This window comes from Pagrus pagrus, assembly GCF_965226575.1.
Source record: "Pagrus pagrus genome assembly, chromosome: 13".
Lineage (NCBI taxonomy): Eukaryota > Metazoa > Chordata > Actinopteri > Spariformes > Sparidae > Pagrus > Pagrus pagrus.
Window position 1 is genome coordinate 22,698,130 of NC_140197.1, and position 21,697 is coordinate 22,719,826.

Here is a 21,697-nt window from a genome sequence, read left to right on the forward strand (position 1 = left end):
AACGGGTTTTGCTACCAGCTAGCAGAAAATCAGCATTTCTCACCTTCTTTAAATGAGGCCTACACGTGAACCAATTGGTGCACACCAATAAACAGTCCTGATATTGATTTCACACTGTGTGACTGATCGACAGCTGTTGGAGGTGAGAAAAGCACCAGCAAAGGAAAGGGAGAAGACAAGATATGGACATAAACAATATGGGTTTCTTATTCTTCGAATAATTGGCTCTGAATGTTTTATGCGGAAAAAAAAAAGTTTGTTGGGCCTGAAGGATACACACAACGGGTGAGAAGCAGCAAGTGTTAAAAATAGAGTCCACCGCCCATCCAGAGTTCGACGATGTTATAGGAAATGCTAAACCGGTTTAATTTTATTTGCTATTCATTATTTGTTTGCCTCTGATATTTGCTTATTGGTTACTTTGCTGTTGCATAGTTGCTGTTAGTTTCACCAAAAACGCTACAGGTTTCACTTTAAAGTAACAGCATTAGTGTTCTGTAGTGAGCTGTCAAACTAAATCTCACACTGTAAGAAATTTATAAACCACCAAATCTGACATGCATGTAATTCATCACATGTGATGAAAGCAACTCTTTGCATCAAATGTTTCGTCTTTTTTAAGTAGCCATGTTTATTCTGAAAAAGAAAATGTGTACTGGGTCCAACAGGAGACTTTGAGAGGCAGATAAATGGAACAGACTAAACAGCAATGCATTTTCAATGTAATCACGTGTTTGTACATACCGTACACTGTTTCTGTAAACACGTCTTGCTCTCCTGTCTCTTTTCCGCACATAGTAGCAGATGTTAACTACACTGAACATGTGCGCAGCGCTGTCAGAGGTCTCACTGACATGAGAAAATGTTGACATGCAAATGACATCAAATGGGTTTAAGCCGCATGGAGATAAACGTCCGGATTAGCGCTCTCCTTCAGAAGAAACGCTGCAGCTTGACGTTTTTCCTCGCCTGCCTTTCTGTCACTGACTGTTTCCCTCACTCAGAATCATCCTCATCCTCATATATGTTTATTTATGCTAAGATTAATATGAAATCTACCAGGTTTGATTTCCCCAAAGACACTTCGGGTTTACACTTAAACGAGCAGTGACCACATTTGCATAACAGGATATAGATTCACTGACTGAATGCCATACGGTTGCCTAACTAATTCAGTGCATTGTATGAGAAGCTCATCGCGATAAGCACGATACCTCTGGTAAATAATACTCAGCTTCCACCCTGTTGCAGCACAGGGTCAGATTTCTTCCAATATCATCTGTGTTTCCAGGAACTATGAATAAATGAATTCTTATTCAAAAACAGCCCCAGCCGAGGCCCAGGATGTGGAAAATACACAAGGACATCCGTTAGAGTCAAGCTGAATACACAAGGGAAACAACCTCCTGGATCACATCATGTAGCCCTGTGTGCCCTTAGAAAACGTTACAACAAACAGTGTGCTTGTTCTGAAATTATTAAGATATAATAATTGTCACATAAGACTTTTACTGATGTACAGAAGTCATGTAGAGGGACATGAGCTTTTGTTGTTCGACTTTAACATTAAAAAAAGTTAAATCTTTCGAGTTGACATTATTAGCTTAATCTTCGAAATTAACAAACATGAGCAGGTTTTTGGAGTTTCATTAGCTGTCTGTGGCCCAAAAATGATAAAACAGCAGATAAAAAATATGCAGCTCGAGACCGTATTTATGCAACTGCAACAGATGGATAATATGTGCTGCATCTGAGTGGGAACAACCTTTCAAACTTTGAGCCAGGGAGAACTCCAATTTCCACTGAGATTATCATTATTTTCACTTCTTCCCAAGATAAGTACATAACAAGCTTGTTATCTGTAACTTTAGAAGGAAGGAGAGTCTCCTAAAATGCTCATTATGCACGAAATGTTTCCTAATAATAAATAAACAAACTTCGATATGAACAGTTTAATAATAGCAAGGTGAGATGTTCCTTCTGGTCATACATTTCAGTCACGTGTCTCTTAACCAGCACTTGTGAAATTACAAAACACTCAGTGACCAGAGGAGAGCCCCTACAGCAGACGTGGCTGTATAATGATGACAATAATAATTCAGTTTTTAATTAAATTGGATTTCGCTGTTTGCAATTGCATTTTACATTGTTCAACTCCTCCATGTCTGACTCTGGATGTTCGGTAATGCAGAGAAGTTGTTCCTTCAGCTGAGCAGGAAACAGTGGGCACTCTGGGGGACGAATGGAGGGAGTCTTTTAATTATCATGGCTGAGCGCGCAGCACAAACAAAAACAGCACTACACAGTCACCATGAAGGATGCTCTCCTCCTTATACTGAACATCTTTGCTGCCGTCTACATATTCTGTTTTCACGCTACACAGTCATTACAGAATGAGCATCACGGAGCTGAAACACAATTTTGTGTGTGTGTGTGTAAAATCTTAAAACTGATTAGAAAGCAACAGGATTTGTCATCGTGCCTCGTCACTGCATGCTTGCCTCGTCTGTTCTTGATTGCTTGGCTTCCCTTGTTTTGTCCTTGTCACTCAAACTTGCTTGCACTGCATAGATTCCTGAAACAATCAATTAATCGAATAGCTAATCATAAGAAAATTAATCTGCAACCATTTTGATAATTGATTCATCGTTTAAGTCATTTATCAAAAACATTTTTCAAGCAGAAAAGGGTTGGACAAAACAAGAGATCACGTAATCTTGGACTTTGCAAAACAGTAATTAGTGTTTTTACTATTATTGTGAAAACATTTATCATTTCCTTTATCTCTTTCTGGGTCACGGCAGCCCAATGGGCCATGAAGATACAGCAGATGGGAGGGGTAAGTTGCAATAAACAAATAAAAGTTTATGATGTTCTATTTTGTAAATAAGTTTGAAGTTGCCATGAATTATTTTAGATTAAAAGAATACTCAGAAGTGATAAAACGAGGTAGTTAAATAACATGTTTTTCTTCCTTTGTCTGACCTATTTTTATCCACTGTTGTGAAGTCTGCGACCTTAAAAACATAAGATGGCAGTACAGGAAACACAATTTGAAGAGAAGGGCAAGGTTATTTGACAAGGGAACAGACTTCGACACAGCATCAGCAGTATCTTATATTGCGCCAATAACAAGATCGGAGTTGTTATATTTGTGGGAATGGCTGCTCTAGTTTTTCGCTCGTTGTGTCACAAATTACACTTTTGATAATAGTAATCTTACATTTTTGGATGACGCTTTCCAGGAAATATGAATGAAGGCAACACGAATAAACATGGAAGAGAGTCAACGTGACTCAGAGCTGGGTAATTCAGAACAAGAGAACAAAGACGAATCAAGGAGCTCTTACCTAAAAGAGGCGCTACTTCTGCTGCGAGGACATGGTCTGTGAATGAAAAGGCTGCCATGGACCTGAAAGCCGTGAAAAAAAGAAATCAAATATGAGTGAGTATCTTTAATTTATTGACCAAACATGTAATATAAATAGGCCTTTCCATATGGGCATTTTACATAACCTATTTATTCACTAAATTTTACAGAAAGTTTGCAATATGTGTTGTTATCTGGATATGAAATGACCTCAATCAGGATATCAGAAACTTTCTGTCAGTTTTCTGGCATTTAATAGACCAAACGATTAATCTATTACTTACAAACAATCATGAATTAATTGCAATGCTAAATGCTTGTCTCTCTCTTTTTAGGTTTTCATCTGATGTTTAGCTGCCTTCTCTGTGCTGATACAGTGAGTCTACCGTGTTGTTATTTTAACGGATAATTTAACATCTGAACAATTGTCAACAGTTTGAAACTGTCCACATGAATGTGCACAGTATTGCTCACCTGTTAGCACAAACAGCCCATACTCTTTGTTGGCAGCCTGTTTAGAAATTCGATGCACGGCGGCACCATTAGAGAGTTCAGGCACATTTAACTCTCATGGGTCTGCAAAAGCCTCGAGCACAGTGCCCCCTCTTGCATCCATAGCCATCCTCCCACTCTCTTTATCTTTCATAAAAAATTATTTTTTAAAATTATTTTTTATAGTGACAAGCGTTTGCTTTACAATTAATGTGACACCACAGGCGGGTAATTCTGGTAATTGAGGCGTTCTGGCCCAGGGAGCCCTGCAGAATGGTAATTAAGCCATGGCTTTAACACCAGCCAGTGCAACATCCAGAGAAGAGACAAAAGGGAAGGAAGAACGACGACATCCCAAGAAACCTCACCTGAACCCCTGGTGGCACCTTCAGAGATGGCATTAAGCATCATTGAACAGGTGTTAAATTGAACCAGTCTCTGCTGTGAATGACTTGGTGAGCTGTACAATGCCAACACTGTGAATCACATAAAGTTCACACCATCTCTATATTTAGCCCGCTGATTACATGTCGAAAGAGGTGAAAAACACCCTCACAGTATCAGAGTTACTTTCACTTTTCTGCACATTTTGGTGATTGTCAATATTAGAGCAGCAGTTATGTAACTCTCTCTGATGCTCCATCTGTTCACCGCTGTGTAAAAGAGATGACTTTACTCATGGGTACACCTTAAAGGAAGCTACAGTAGCTTTTCTGTCTGTAAAGAGGCAACAGAAGACAAAGAGACAGAGAGAGAAGAGGAAGAAGAAGAAGAGCTACGAGTCAAAGTCTCAATTTTCCGCCCCTCTTCTCTTCTCCTTTATCAGCTCTTCTTCCCTCACCTCTTGGTCACGCTTCAGTTCAGGCATCAGGCTCACGTCTCCAGAACAGATGTGATTTATCAGGCCACGTCTCTCCAGCAGCCCACCCACCTCTGTCCTGCCTCCCACCGCAGCACCTCTGTCTGAGCCGCACTGCTGGGCTTTGAAATGCACAACCACAACCAACCTCGAACCACGTCAATACAAAAACTAAAAGCATCTACACAACTACGCCCAGAAACATGTACAGATAGATGGAGACTCTCAACGTTGTATTTTCTCTCATTTTGTTTTTGTTATGTAACCAGTGCGGCATTAAGTTGCCACTGTGGTAACTAAATTCAATTCTCGTCTTGGTTGAAGTTTGAAGTTTGTGAATTCTCAAATGTTAAAAAAATCAATATGTATCCAACAATTTTTCCGCTGCCATGCTATTGTTGGCCCATTATTCCACCAAGTTCTGCCCCTACTCTGCCTCTGATTTGCTCCGACCCAGACGTAGGGCCGTTTTTCCATTACATTTGCTGAAACAAGTACAGATAGTGTACTTATTGGCTGTTCTGCAAAAAGTTCAGAGTAAATAATAAACATAGTGTAGCAACTTCTGATTAACCCATTTCAGGCTTAAATTAACAGCTTCCTATGAGCCCCACTCACTTACTGTTTATACCCCACCTGTTCCTATACAGATGTGTACAGATACTGATAATTTAGTCATTCAAACACTTACAGATGCAGATGATGGTGTACATGCTCATGCCTAATTCCTTTACTGCTGTATTGATTCGGTTATTTAAGTAAAAGGTCTCAATAGCGTCTACATCTACATCTGCATAATTACCACAAACAACTGTTCATGCAATTAAAGAGAATTATTACCAAAAGGTTTCTGCTCTCTTCAGATATTGCTTGACGCCTGCTATCACTCCATGTATTGAATAATGAAGAGTTAGTGTGAGTCACCTGAGGATCTGGAGGGGAAACATCATTAATTTTAATGTCTGTGTTCTCAACGGTCCAGCCTCTCAGGAGTTTGGTCAATTTGGTAAGTAAGTAAGGAAAGAAAAGAAAATGATTGAGTAAAAGACAGAAAGATTGTGTACTGTTAGCAAATAGATATGTGAATAAAGATCAAATTTAAAAGCTGGACAAAGCTACTCAGAGTGATTTCGTCATTTAACTCTGCTCTTTATAATAAACACCTCACTCCTGTGATGCTCAGAGCTAATCGTCCTTGTGTTCCAGCCTTCATTAGTTTCTCTGGGAATCAATAAGCAAAAAAGCTCCAGCCAAATGAAACACTGCCTCTTTTTTTACGTGCGTCACTGAACTACTTAAGCAGAGAATGTGTCTTCTAGAGAACACAAAGCCTCAAGGTGAGAGAACAGAGATCAAAGATGTAAATGCTTTTGCGTCACTGGTTTTATACAACTAAAGAAATAATGAAGGTTCAGTTCGAGAGAGGTCACTCGGATGAATGCTTCATGCACATTTAACGACCCCAACAGATTTATAGGAGGAAGAAACACTTAAAATACACTTATAATTAAAAGATAACACTTTAGACTAACAGTATTTGTGAATGAATACAAGTATTCCCATAAATTATAAAATATACCATTCAGAAAAGAGACTGCTTAATTTTGATACATGAAATATATGTACTTATAGTTTTGAAGTCATATTTTTGCATTGTGATATTGTACTTTACTGAAAAGGTGCTCAGTGTTTCAATGTTTCTCATCAAAATCCACGTGTGAATCTGTGAGGTCTAACAAGCACATTTACAAGCTTGCAGTCTTCTTCACTCCTGTTGTTGGCGCATTGCTACACCACTACAACAGCATCAGTTCCCAGGAAGAGGATCATGTCTTTGACACTTGCACTACTGTCTGTTCAAAATACATGAAAAAAAATGTGTCCTGCGCATTTTTTTCCTTGCTGAACTGAACTCACACTGAACTGTGACTTGTAAACAAAAAACATGACTTCTGTGTACCTGTACACCCCTAGTAGCTATTTTGAATAATTTACCATTTTTCAAAAGACAAAACAAACTTTTTGGACATGTTTGTCAAAACATTGAGCCTCTGGGTAAACATTTCCCACAGTATTGCCAAGAGACACTTCTTTGGCTTCTCACTAGCACGAAGCTGATGTAGTGTTGGTACTCAAAGCACTTTAAGATGTCCGCCACCTACTGAACTACCAGTACAACAGTACCAACAGAGCCGGTAAGAACAAAAACACTCAACCCCCTCTGAAGATCACCATGTATGGGGTAACTATCACTTACATTTAGTCTTTTTGGTGATTTGAACCATATAAGCACAAATAAGTCGAATAAAATACCAACAATAGATACTGTATATCCCGGTTTCTTCAGCAATAATTTCAGTTCAATGTCAAAGATGTATTTCACCACTTGAAAGACAGCCTTTGCATAAAATGGAAAAAACTGTGGTACGCCTTTTTGCTCAAAAGGTAGAAAACCTACAACAACCTGAATGCACTGTGATGCACTGCAGCCAATCACCCCCCCACTGATGGCTGACAAACAGCGAGTTGGGTTGTGCTTTGTTTTGGCTTGTAAACCATTTTGAGACAGGATAAACAGTGAGGTGACCAGCTGGTAACAAATAATATTGTTCATTAGATAAACAGTACACTAAAATACACATTTGAATGAACACATATTAGGTGGGAAATTGACCGTGTTGTAACAAATTTAATATCGTTCATTAGCGTAAACTACCAACAAACAGAAAGCTGGTTGAAAATCAGAAAAGTAAAGAACTGAGTAGTAGTATCAGTATAACCAAAGGGCTTGAAGGAGATATATCTGCTATGACTATGAAAACAATTCTAAAGCCTGCGAATGTCCAGTCGAATATTTATTTACTATGAGAGGAAAATGAACCAGTGCTCACAGTAGCATTAAGATAGATTAAAGTCAAGACTGCGGTCGTTCTCACATCTCATTATTCCACCCAAGACTGGTGTGAGATGACACCGCCACAGATCCTGAGCCTTCGCAAACAACTAATCAGTGTTAATACATGTACAGCATACAGATACATTCCCCCTGAGGACACCCGTGTTACCTTTGAGTGCATGATATGCATGTTTCTATTTGCAGAAGAGAGAAGTCATTACCATCCTATGTTCTCACACAAGCCTCTTGTGTAACAAGTTGAAGCCAGAGGTGCTATTTTATTCAACTGAGTCATGCGGATGAAAACAGTGCGGTGATTATGTTAGACTTCAGTGGCTTCTCACACATCGTGTATGCACATGCAGGCATATTCATCACTTAAACAAGCACACGTGCTGCACTATAGTATGTCAGCAGAGCAACATACAAAGAAATAAACGGCACATCCTCCATGGCGTAACTCTATCACTCATACATCCACACACAAATGCTGAACAAAGCGTGGGCTCTGGTCTGCGCTGACAAAGCCCGAGTGGACCGGTGTGTCTGAACTTTTCCCCCACTCCATCGTCGGAGTGGGCGAGGAGCATGGGTGATGCAAGCTCAGGCAGAGGCAAATTCTCATTTCCCTGCTTCAAAAAGCCGGCAGCACTGCAATGTTTGATGTCCTGGCAGCCGAGGCTTTCCCTCTGCTCTGCTGGTGAATACAACCTGACCCAGAATCCACTGCGGGGGAGCTGCGAGCGCAGACTGCGGGGATCGCCTTCTGTTCAGTCTCTGCTTTCATGTGGAATTGAGAGCGTTGTGGGCATTTGTCTGTAGCTGCAGCTGAGTGGGTGTAGGGTTTCAATGCGATACTCGCTACAAGTACAATTACAGCAGCAGGATGATTAGGCTGACGAAAGCCTTTTCCTTCCCATTTCCCTTCTCTTTGCCTCTTTCAATCCCTTTTATTCTCCCTGTTGACATTAATTTTATTTTTCCTCACAGCTATTTAAACTCATTCACCCTTCTCATCTCACTTGTCATTAATACAAGAGCTTTGTATACTGCTGACCCATTGCTCACCATTAAGTACTGACTGGACCTGTCTCCAATCAGCACTAATTGAAGAACACAGCTATAATTAACCACAAGCTCTAATTGGCATGTCTTAATGACCCTGCTTATCAAGTCAGGGTATTTTCCAAAGCATGCGATGTTCTTTATGTGATTAACTCTTCATTTGCCTTTTCACCACTGCTGTCACCCCCCACACACTCAAGGTGATGCGTTGATTCGGGTAAATCCCCGGTAGTAGCTGGCTGCATTTATGAGCTGAGCAGTCAGAAAGGACACAGGTGATTGATATCCCACATGCTCATTAATCACATTAGAGACGTTTGGGACATACAGTATCAGAGATTAATGTTTGCAATACGCAGTATATCTGACCTTTCTTTTCTTCTCCTTTTTTTAAAGAGAAGAAAGTACAGAACATTTAATTTAAAAAAGGAAGACTAAGAATATGAACATGAGTAGAAATGGTAACTAAAGAGAAAGAATTGGAAGCCCAGTTAAATTTTCGTTATTTCTTGGGGAATAATGCATGGATTTTAAAGAAAAGAATTCTGCGTACCTATGAGTGAGTACAATTTGATGTGGATCCTAAATCTGGTGATCTGGTTGGTTAAGCAGTTATGGGTGGTTTAAAATTTAGAGTAAGCTAGTAACTTAGCTCTATCGTGTTTGATATTAGATTAGGCTCGACTGAATTAAAGGGGACGGTTGGGGCTGTGATTTAGTTTATCACAGTTTTGACATAGAAAGTCAAAAAGGTCAACTTTGATTGACTTACCTTCTTCATTTGATGTGGCACAGATTAGCAACTGATGCAGATAACAACAATCATTTGTATAATGAGTCAAAACTATGTAAAATAAGAGAGTGTAATTCATGCTGCTCCAAACTGAAGCAAATATAAAATATAAGTCCTGAGCTTACTTACTTTGTTTTCTCTACATCTGCTCAATACGGTCTGTGCTCGTTTAAATTCATTGTCTCCTTCTATTCAGGGTCATTAAGTGTGAAGCTTCTCCCGGCATGAAGAAGGAAAACGCTCCTGACATATTGTCAATTCACATTCATACCTCACTGCAACTGACCTGACTGCTGAAGCTAGCTTGGAGCAGTGTGAGTGTATGTGTTCTCATTGACTGTTTGTGCTGAGTTCTGTTAATATTGTACATGTTTTATTTATGTACTATAAGGTTCAAGGTTCAAGGTTTCTTTATTAATACCAGCTGGTAAATTTGTTGTGCAGACAGGCTATAAGTATGTATTTTGGTTTGTTTTTATTGTCTGTGTACTTAACTGCTCTCATCGGGCTTTTATAAAGAAATGTTGAGTGAAAAACAAACTTTTTCAAAGTCAAACAAAGTCATTTTTCAAGAAAAATGTCAATGTTTACAATGTTCCAGCTTATTTCATGTAAGGATGTGCTGCTTTTCTTCATTATTCTAGAAAGTAAATAAAGAGTCGTTGAGTTTTGGACTGTTGGTTGGACAAACAAAGCAATTTAAAGATGTCACTTTGGTTTTGGGAAATTGCGATGAGCATTTTTCAACAATTTTTTGACTCAACGATTCATAAAACAATCGGCAGATTCATCAATAATGACAAATAATCTTTAGTTGGAGCCCTACATTTAAACAGGAGAATATTTTAAGCAGCCCTGTTGAAACTGTAGTTGAGGACAGGAAACCAAGCATAGATGCTTGTTAAGCATTGCTGCTGTGCGTCCACTGCGTTTGTTATGTTGGCTGCAAACGGCGCAGAAAAGTAGCTGAATAGAGAAGATCTAAAATTAAACGTGATTAAAATAATAATAAGTTAATTAACATAAACAATGGAAATCCATTAATTAGAACAGTTTGAGGAAACAAAAAACAAGAAATTAATCAGGAATCATTGTTGCCAAATATTGCTTATCAAGGCTGTGACGTAACAAGCCAAGTCTGTGATTCCTTTTAATTTCAAAGATCAAGCAGACCTTGATTCGCCCATCCCCCTTTGTTTTTAAAGGGAGTACAAATTCATTGTCTAATTCATGAAAGTAAAGGCAGAGAGACAATGCAAGGAAACATGAGGACAAAGAAAGGCATAATAATGCCCTGGCAGCACACACCACAGTCTCTAAATGTTGTTTCTTTGTGCCTTATAAACACGTTTGAAAAGATGAAGAAAGCGCTTCCGCTCTGTCACTTCCCACAGCTAATTAGAAAAGTTTTACAATGAAGTTAAGATGAAAGAAAAAGCTGAACAATAAAATATCTTTCACTATGTTGGATTTTCACCTTTTTGAAAATATCTTTGGATTATTTGAAAATATGAAAAATGTCAATATAAACAGTGACATTTGGTCCACAATACATTATTAATAGCAAAATACCCCTACAGCTGATTTATGACCCAGGACTGAGGGAGATAATTGAACAACCATAGCCTCTAAATGAAGTGTATGTATGTTACATCTGTTAAGATGAAGGATTTGTGCAGAACAAGAGGTCTTGTTACAGCCTGCACAGGGCCAGCTAGCCTGCAATAAGCCCACGGAAAAGGATGGGGTGCTTCACACCAGGCAATCAATACAACTACACATAGATATGTAAGAACGTGCAGAATATTTTTTTTTTTTTCTCACCTTGGTGAACTCTGTATACCAGTGTTTGTGCGCACATTTGGTACAGAGTGACAGTGTGACTCATTGGGTCCTGGGTGGCCCCCGTCAGGCCTCTTTTCTTGCTGCTGACTGAATGCTCCTGGTTCTGTAAACATAGACAAATGTGCCCTACAGGAGCGCCTGCCGCCCTGCAGCTCCCCCATGCCTCAAACTAATGAATTTTTAAAGACGGCATCAATCAAACCGCAGGCCAGATCAATAGACCACAGAGTGGATTTCATCAGCGCTGCAGAGCGAGGTTTTGGTACAGACATCGCTTCCACCCAGGTGTCTTGTCAAGCTTCACGTTGGCTTTGGTTAAAGCCAAGGCAGTCGACCAAGAGCCGAGCAATAAAATATTGAGGCAGGTCTGTCCAGTAATAGAATCTGATTAAAAAGAGTAGGGAGTGTTGATGATGGCAGCATGTCCTCTTCACAGGACCTACACGGATGATTAGGACGTCTGATGGTCAGTCAATCAGAGCTTCTATACAGTAGTGATGGACCATCACTTCATTTTCCAGCAACACTGAGGTCATTGTTTGCATTAATCTCCATCAGAAACACAGCTGAATGCAACTCTCCACCAGAGCCATTATATAACAATCTAATGCTAGTTTTTCCAAGAAAGCCACAAGGGAACACACACACACATTTGGCTTTATGCAGCCATTGATGGTAGAACGATACAATGGACGGGGGAGGGAGGAGTTGCCATGCGACAAAGGCTCCAAGCCAGTTTGGGTACACAATGCCAACTGAGCCACCAGGACACACGTCGACACATTATCAGCAAGCAGATGGCCGATTGTAGTTTTAGTAACATACAAACATTTACAAACAGACAGAATTACTCTTGAGGTGGAAATGAAATGCAGTTTGAGGTTAATCTCAAAGGACAGAACCACAGAAACTTTTTTTTTACTTTGGAATTTGAATGGCAAAGAAGGAACTATGGCCCAAAACCAACCCAATCACAATATAAATATTAGCTAAGTATGTTTCAGCAAAACCACTGATAAGCTCAAACTTTAAACTAGGTTCAATTTTCTATTTTTCTCTTGTCATGCTGTGTTCATGCTCTGCTTAGCTTTAGGCACAAAAAACACTTGGTTAGAGTTTGGGAAAAAATCATGGCTTGGCTTTAAATGCTTGTTTTTGGTCTCCACAAAAACGTCTGGACATGTCCACACAGACTACAGTCGCCTGTTTGGCAGCCTTGTAGCTGTAATAACACCACCACCTCCCCCTCCACCTCGTGGATGTGAGAGTCAGCAAGTAATAATCATGTAATGTGAACGTGATATGCCATGTTTGGATGCGTCTGTGATTTGCAGAAACATTAACTGCTAACATTATTTCCTGATGACTGGGCTGGTCAAAACACAAACAAAAACATAAAAGTCAGTGACTTAGCTGATTCCATAATCCCATATGACATCCCAAAATGTCAAAAGGCTCTGTAACTACCTTACCTGCATAAATATCGAACAGGGAGTAATGTTGTTAAACTAAATGTGAAATGCCATGTAGAGGTATTGGCAATACAGACAAAATACAGTTCAAATGTGGGCATAATGACACACATTTTCAGGCTCTTTGGGTGGGATTATTATTTTCAGTGAGTTACAGAAATGGTCAGACACATTAATCCAATGTGTGCAAAGTGTGGGAGGAGGGAGTTTCAAAGCTATTCAACCATCAATAAGCACTTCGGAAGAAGCACACTGGCATGCTTAACTTTCTTATTATAACTCCTTTCGCATTTTCCACTTAGTCTTCTCTCTTCTCAGCCCTAGACCTTTCACAACGCTTTATTACTTAGTGAGAAAAATGGTGGTTATTATTACTCGCCACTGCGCCGTCACCAGATATCTGTACTATTAAAACTCTGGTCTGAAGATCTCTTTTACAAAAGGAGGGCAGCAGGCTCAAGTTAATTCAGTCTATTTCAGCCGTGTGTGTGAGAGGACCATCCACTCCAAAGCCTGCTATATGAATAACTTCACAGTAGCAATGGATCTATCAATTTACCTGCAACAAAAATAAAACAGTCGGCTCCCTCACATCTTCTAACTCTCCCTTCAGCTTTTGGGAAGCAAGAAATTGCTTAAAGATTAGGCACAGAATCTAAGGAGGAAGCAATTTCTCAGCTCCACGGTGCAGTGATAAGAAATCGAGAGGGGAGTAATCCCTTAAATCAGATTTTATTCAATTACATTAAATTAGAAATGTTGGGTGGAATACAAAATAGAAGCAATATTATCCGCAATGATAAGTGGATGGAGAAATACAGTTAGAAGGCAAAGAGAAAAGACTCTCGTACACAGATGGAAGGGGACAGTATTCATTTGTCACCTGTGTCAGATTCCAGGTGAGATATATTATCTCAAAAAAGGTAAAAGAAAACCTGAAACATGCTAAATGGAAGGGAATCATAAAAATAATCACACTAAATGGTGAAAACAGTAGAGGGATTTCATAGCTGTTTGAGGAAATTAAAAAAATTGTGAGTGCATGCTCATATGAAGTCAGCAGGAACAAAGTGCAGGGGTGGAGCACATGGATAGCTAAAAACAGCCAGAGGCTCGGCTCCGTGTGAACACAAGTTGATTTTCAGGCTGACTTCATGCTATAATTTTCCTGCCCTAAATAAAAAATTATTCAAAAAATAGAAAAGTAGGATGTTCTAGGGATGAGGTCTCTGAATCTGGACACCAATCTCAAGACCAAGTGTTGACAGTCTTGCTCACAGAAACAGCGCGTCCCCATAACAATGTTGAAGAGAAGCATCAGTGAGTCCCTCCAAGACCCAAAGAAACAGGATCTGAAGGGAAATTATTTGGGTTACTCGTCTGAAACAAGTATCCAGTACAGATAATGTACTTTTTCCAAGTAAGAGTATCATCAGAGTAAAATATGTCAATGTCTGCACTTACGATGAAGGAAAATCTTCATTGGGTAGCGGCAGTGTTTTCCATAGAATCGCTGTATACTTGTGGCAGGGGCGGGGGGCGGTATTTGACAACCTGAAAATGAGACTCAAAAATCAACTATCTTCCTTCAGAATCGCTTCAAGAGTTTGCCTACATTACATAGTGTTGCTTTAATTGTCCACCTTAGGGCAAGAACACTGGCTGCCTCTCCTTTCTGTTTCTCTCGCTTTTCTGTTTTCTCTCTATGATGACCAAAAAACACACCTCGGGTGTCACAACAGCAGGTGAGCTGCATGTGGAAGAAGCTTGTTGTTTATTATGTAGCCGATCGAAACCAAGGCGCAATGAACACTGCAACAACCAGGAGCGCTTACAAGTTTGTACAAAACAATGGCGTAAGGCCTACATTAAATAGGAGAGGTCACATCACAATCTGTGTTTACAGTAGGGATGTAACACCAAAAGGCATCTCTCTGTCTACAAGTTTATTCATTAAAGCAACAAAATGTAACATCCTGGGGAAAGATAGTTGATTGCCGAGTCTCATTCCCAGGTTGGCATCCCATTGCGAGCTGCCAACCAAAAGCATCAATATTTGCCGATTTGGGAATGGGACTCAACAATCAACTGTCTTTCTACATGGAAGTTACATTTTATCGCTTAAAAGTTGTTGAACCAAAACTTCTGATCTGCAGCAGGAATATATATTTTTTAATGGCTGTACCTGCAGTGCACGTAACACCTAGGGTTGTATGAGTCACAGGCACAAGAAGACTGTGAGCTTTTGTCTTCAGTGTCTTCAGTTTTTGGACCCAGCACAGCGCTGTGAAACGAGTTTGTGTAATACGGGTAAGTTAACATCTACAGACAATAGTAAACCTGCACACTGTACAGTACACTACCTGCTCAGCACCAAACCGCAGACGGACACAGTAAGCAACTACCTTGTGAACACAGTGGAGTGTTTAGCTGGTAATTAGGGAACTGTAAGTTGATAATGTCACTTTAGTGTTTTCAACTTCAGGTAATGCAGCTTTAAAGTATACTTTTCCACTGGAGAGCTGACGACTGTAATGACACAGGTGCTTAAATGCATTAATGTTTCCAAAAATGTATAAGGATATCTAAAGCCCCATGTGGGATCAAATTTAAGTGGGTCTTTAAAAATAGAAATCAACTACACTTTTGTACAGGAAATGAGGCCTAAGGACTCTTCATGTAGCTGTAGTTTGTTTTTAAGTAACATTACTGCTGGTGATCAAACATAAAGTACCATCAAAGCATAGAAGAGATGTAAAGAAGAGGTTTACTCACACTTAACCATCTTGTGTATTTATACATCACCCATGGAAGAGCCATGTGAAGTAATTCATCCAATCAGCATAGTCATCTAGTTGGCTACATCACTCTGTTGGTATTAGGGAAGAAAGTTTAAATTGATAGTCGCCTGCTTTAACAATAAATTATCGGTAAATCATTAACAGCGTATGAAATATTAGTTCAGAACTGTTGAAGAAGTCTGAGGCACTCACAAGGGTGATGAGTTAAAAAGCTCTTTCATATTTTATGGCTGCCTGTTGGCATGTTTTTACTGTTGTTATGAAAGATTAAAGGCTTTCTATCTCATCACCCTCTTGAGTGCCTCAGATTTCTTCAACAGTTCTGAACTAACAGGATCCCCTAACAGAAGAGCACCAGAGGGACACCATTTTCCACACCCGAGCAGCACTCTATGCATGCTGTTTTGTGACTGAATATATGAAATATGTTGGACGTTTTTCCATTATAAAACTGTTTTAACCACTGACATGATCTACATTCAATGCAAAATCAGAGTAAGCTACATTAGGAGTGAAAAGAACAGATAAAGTAAACACTAAATTACTTAGGGTCAGGGTTAGGAAAAACTAAATAAAACAATTCTCCAGTTGAATAACTGGCCCAACAAAATCCAACTCATATTGAGGCTACTAAATGTCTAAAATGCAATGATATCAGTTTGTATAGAATGTAATTTTTAAATGTATTTTTAAAAATAAAAGACAAGTTACTTGTCTTTTATTTAAATACATGTTCTCATTGTAGTATTTTGTAATTTATTTAGGCATATTTGATAAGCAAGCATTTGTAATCTAGTCTTCAAATGCAATTTCCAACTTTAGGGCTTTCAAAACTGATATAAACTATACATGCTGGATTTGAAATGTCATTGCCTAAATGATGTATTAACCATCTAGAGGCTGGCATGTAAGCAGCTCAGGAGAGAGGAGAATGGAGAGAGTGGGTCTCTTTTCTACATGGCCACTCATTGGCAGTTGTAGGCTCCAGGGCGGGCATATAAACTCATATCTACACGAATTAGATGTCAATCAAATGGCTGCCATCTCACGATCTCCAATATCTTATTAAAGATAAAAGCATGAAAGTATCTACGATCATATTGCTAAATGAGCTGTATACATAATTCGCAAATACTAGCACACATATTGGTATACTGTACTTGTCTGCACCATCCTGTAATCTGCAGCAAAGGCAACAAAAGAAAAATGTTTGCTGTTTTTCTCAGTTTGCCTGCCAAGAAAGGGATTTCACCGAAGAGACTCGGCAGAGCAAAATAAAGAAGCAGAGCCGTTTGGCTAAAAGCCTGCTGGATTCTTTGATTCTCAAGGACATTTCTATGTCCTATACTCCACTGAATCCCCCACCCTTTATCTGAGCCCACCGCACCCATCCCCATTGTATCACTCTCAGTTGCAGAGAGCTTCCCGCAATTCCAACTCAGCTGCTTATAAAATAGGAAGCCATGTAAGCCGTTGGAGCTGCAGGGATTGGAGCTCCCTGGGGTAAAAGCTGGGAACATTTAGAAAAACTCTCTCGTTTCGCTTTTGGACGTTTTTGTTTTTTTTCTCTCTGCCTTATTCTGAAAGTCAAGAGATTTTGAAGTTGCTCTTCACAGAAAATTGTCTTTTTAACAAGTTGAAAGGCCAGAAAACCAGCACAGGGCTATTAAAAGCAAACTATATGATAAGTGGCACTTAAAACTGGAAATATTCTGCATGAACAGAGGGTGTCATATAGTCTATTCATTGGCTGATCTATTCAGATGCATCCATTTATGAAATATGCTGGTGATTCATTTTCAGTCAGTTTACGTAATGAGCTGCAATGTTCTTAAAGATATTATCATATAAAACAGTCCTGCTTGCTGTATTGTTGAACAGACCATTTAATCTATTCATGTTTCATGGCCATTAGATATATAGTGCATTGAGAGCATTCACCTCTCGTCTCCACCCAGGACAAGCTTTATAATGCATTGTTGTGTCATGGGAATAATAGTCATTGGATGGATCCTCAGATTGTTACAGCAGTCTTCTTCCTTGTCCTCTTTGCCTCTGTTCCCCAATCCTTTTAGTGCCAAATAGTCTCGGGTTATACCCAGACTAAATGTGGTGAGTGAGGCAGAACCGCTGCCTCATTCATTTTCTATCAAAAGCTGCAAATCCCTTGTGAACACAACAGGATCACAAGTTCCCTGGTGGTCCAGGCCCTAAGCTTCCATTTTTGTCATAATTTATGTTTGAAGACAGATTTATTTTGTTGTTGTGACAAAAAGCACACAACATGTCAGAGTTTTTGGGTCCCTTAGTAGCCCTTTAACAAATTTGGGGATTATGAAAACTGTCCAAATATGGATGCTATGCCAACTATGGAGTTTTAAACATACACAGTTTGACTCACTGTAAAAAAAATAAATTAAACTTGAATTTGGAAGGCACTATTACATTTTAATTGTTTTTTATTTAGAACACATAATTTCAATCATACTGAATCTAACAATCTTTATGGTCTCAAAAAGACTACAGTTTACCAAGTGCAGCAAGTCACCTTTGCTGACTTTCTTCCTCACCCTCTAAAGTATCTCCTCTTGTTTTCTCCTAAATAAAAGCAAAAAGCGACCAAATTAAACGCACCGTTAACGTGAGTTAAAAAAAAAGGGTTCTTCCATTTTTCTGCAAGCCATTGTGCGTTTTATCCACTCATCCATTTCTGCCATTTCTGATGGCAACATGGTCACATTGGCAGCAGGCTGAAACACATTCTTTGGTTCTTTGCGGGGGATCCTAAAGTGTAACCAGGCCATACATAATACATACACAACCCCTCCAGTCTGCTCTGGGTCAGTCACAGGGTCCCCTCCTAGTTGGATAAACCCAGAATACCTCCACAGGAAGAGGTCAAGGAAGCAACGTGATCAGATGCCTAAACCACCCTGAATGGCTCTTCTTAATGTGTAGAAGCAGTGGTGCTCATCCTTTCTGGCTCCTTGTTTTTTTTTTATACCATTAAAGGTTTTTTCCAGGGTGGGGGGGTTGGTTAATTTTAATTTATTGATTGGTTGTCATGTCATGTTATGTTGAGTGTTTTCTTTCTGTTAGACTAGCTAACTAGTCCTAGTTTAAACTTCAGTTTAAGCGCTAGGGAATTCAGTCATTTTGAACATCCCGATAAATAGAACTGAGTTGACTTGACTCAGAGTTGATAAATACAGCTATAGCTAAGCAGCAGTGCTAATACAGGGGATTGTGACCTATAGTTTCCCCAGTAAACACATCAACCTCTCCAGCTTTAACAATCCCTCCTCGGCTTAAACTCGTCCTCTGCTCTTTGCTGCAAGTGTGACTCTGGGCTACAGAAAGCAGATAGGCAGATAGGCTGCCCTCCACAGCCTGGCAAACGCTGCCTAGCCGAAACCAAGTAACATGGGCAGCCCCCACTGTGGCCACTAGGCCTCTCCTCTCTGCCTAACCCAGAGAAACATAAAACAGCCTTATTGGAGAGGATAAGGCACAGAAATTCCAACTGAATTAAACAGACCACCTCTTGCAACTGAACACAATTCTGATGGATAATCATATTGTCACAGTGCTTTCAGTTTTAAAAAATGAACCAGTTGCAAAAGCAGTCAAATCCTCTTTGTATTAAAAATGGAGCTGGACAACTAAAAGCTATCTAGCTGGCCAACTTTAGCACTGATGCAACCACGTATTGCTTACACCACACACGACTCAACCTACATTACACTTGAATCATTTCATTTTGGACTATTAAGAAATTGATTCATAAGAGTGCAATCATCTGTGGCAGCCATGCTGATGTTAGTTCCTCACCATGTGTGCTCATTCAAGCTCAACGCAGCAGCAGCAAATCGATGTACAAACCTCAAGTTGTCAACAGTACATGCAAAACAAGCAAAAAAGAGTTGCTTCACATGCACTATAGGAAAATCAATCTAGTGTAACAAGCCACAAACCAACCACTCTCTGACCACTTCAGGTCGTGGTGATGGTGTCTGAGTTTAGGTCTTAAACAAATGCAAACCCAAACATAGACACACATTAAAAATTATCTTTTATAACTATTTTCATTCTTTAGAAGTGAAGCCTCTTTACCAACGTTTCTGAGTCAGATGGTCTAATACAGATGGTGTTGTCATGGTTTGCCTCCAGCTTCAGAGTGCTGATAAAACAGAGAAAACAAAACATCTTTTTTTTTTTTTTTTTTAAATCTGGGAAGCATTACCACCTCCGCAAAACACATAAGATGGGCATAGCAAAATACAACAGGGGGTATATGGGCTTCAACAACAATTCTCCCTGCAGACTGGCCAGTAATATTTTCCAATATATTGTTGGAGGAGACGGCAACAATTTTTTCCTCTTTATTTTCAGGCAAACATATTCTCATCTTTCAGTCTCTGATGGAGTAAAGCCTCGACTCATGCATGAAAATGTGAGGAAGATAATGAAGTCAGCTGAGGTGAAGAAAAAATAGGAAAAATCTTGATTACATCTGAGGTCTGAAAACATTGCTTTAATATATAACTGTTTATGAAGTCTTGAATTTAATCAGAATCCAAGCCATCAAAGTAATGTGAAATCACACAGAAAAAAATTGCCAAAGTTGATTGATTTTCCGCTTAAACGACCACACCTGCAAAGGAGGCTGAAGAAAATATATTTGAGATGCCTGCCACTCTGTCAACAACACAAAGCCTGCTGTCAAGCAGTGACAGTGAAGACTGTTTCCCACTGTTTCTGATTAAGACACTGAAAGCAATAGATAAATCATGAGAGTGCTGCTCCAGATCCACAGCTCCTCAAAGGCCACCCTCAGCCATCTGTTTAAGAAAGAACCCCCTTCACACAAACACAAACTTAATGCCCCTCCCCTGTTGCTTGCAGAGCTGCACGGGGCTATAGATGTCATGAAAAGGCCACAGGGGCTGTAAACAAACCCACCACATCGATCAGGTAAAGGCAGACAGTCCAAAGCACCAGTGCTGAGCATCTACTCCAATGACTCTAAGTAAAATCATCAACCAGGATTAAGGAGCATTTCTGTTCACTGTTTATAAACAAAAGGAGAGCGACAGGGACTAACTCAGTCTGACTACTTTGTCATGAATCCATCAGTGCTGTGAGGAGCATGCCTGAGATAATGAGAAGTGAAATAAAGTTGTAGGGAGATCATGCATCATTTACTACTTCCTGTCAACTGCTGAACTCAGCAGCTGGCAAACCAGTTTGTCTATCACAAGATCTGGAGGAGACAACAGGGGGAGATGTCTGTTACGATACAATCCATTTGCTGTAATTATTGAGTGTGACAAATACTAATGGCAGAATGATGGCTGTTTTTGTAAACCTGCAGTGTACATCTACGTGACGGGGAAACATCACCGACTCTGGGGGTGACTTCAGAAAACTCAACTGACGAGGAAACTGCTTCTTCCTCATTTACAATTAAATATTTTCTTTTCTACATGAACCTCGACGCAGTATAATATTACATTTAACATCGTCAGTGACTTCTGCTATACAGTAGCAGAAACACCGTTGAGCGGAAAGAGAAGGAAGCAGAAACAAATTTGGAATATCAAAATAAAATTTGAACATAAAAGTTTGAATTTACAATCTAACATAAATTTTATATTTTGTTTAAATATAAAATAAAAGGCTGGCCAACCCCCAAGAGGCGATGCTACAACCTCTGCTATGAAAGAAAATGAGCTTATATTTTGAAGGAAATTATGAAATACAACAGCAGCTTAACCAATCTACCAAAAATAAACTGTTTGTCTTTCCTGTAAACTCAGTGTTTCTGAGTCATTTCTATGCAGCTCCTGGACTCCTGACAGCCACCTCGCCAGCATCGAGGACAGTTAATAGTTCAATTACAGCTTGGCAGGTTCACTCTCAGGGGGAATCGGTTGTTACCACCTGATTAGTTCTGCTGCTGCTCAATACCGCTACTGGATAACACTCACCTGTTTGTTGGCTGGCGCCACTGTGAAGCTTGTGGGCCGATGCTGAACAATAAGTGCTACAGTTTGAGCAGAAACCAGTGGAGGGGACTCAGTAAAGTTCCCCTTAAGATACAG

The 21,697-nt window shown here is 39.6% G+C and overlaps 1 protein-coding gene across 9 annotated transcripts in view; it reads right to left on the reverse strand.

The window, feature by feature from the left end:
- Positions 1–21,697, reverse strand: part of LOC311268005 (uncharacterized protein) — a 107,806-nt gene that overhangs the window by 83,315 nt on the left and 2,794 nt on the right. For 4 of the 9 annotated variants that reach the window (XR_014623903.1, XM_084371317.1, XM_084371315.1 and 1 more), the window contains exon 5: positions 3,351–3,412. The exons of 1 other annotated variant lie outside the window; for it this stretch is intronic. Coding sequence is in view for 7 of the 8 variants with exons in the window: in XM_084371317.1 (XP_084227443.1) it covers positions 3,351–3,412 (62 nt within the window). In the remaining variant the exon portion in view is untranslated. 4 more of the 9 variants (XM_084371319.1, XM_084371316.1, XM_084371318.1 and 1 more) reach the window with 4 other exon arrangements.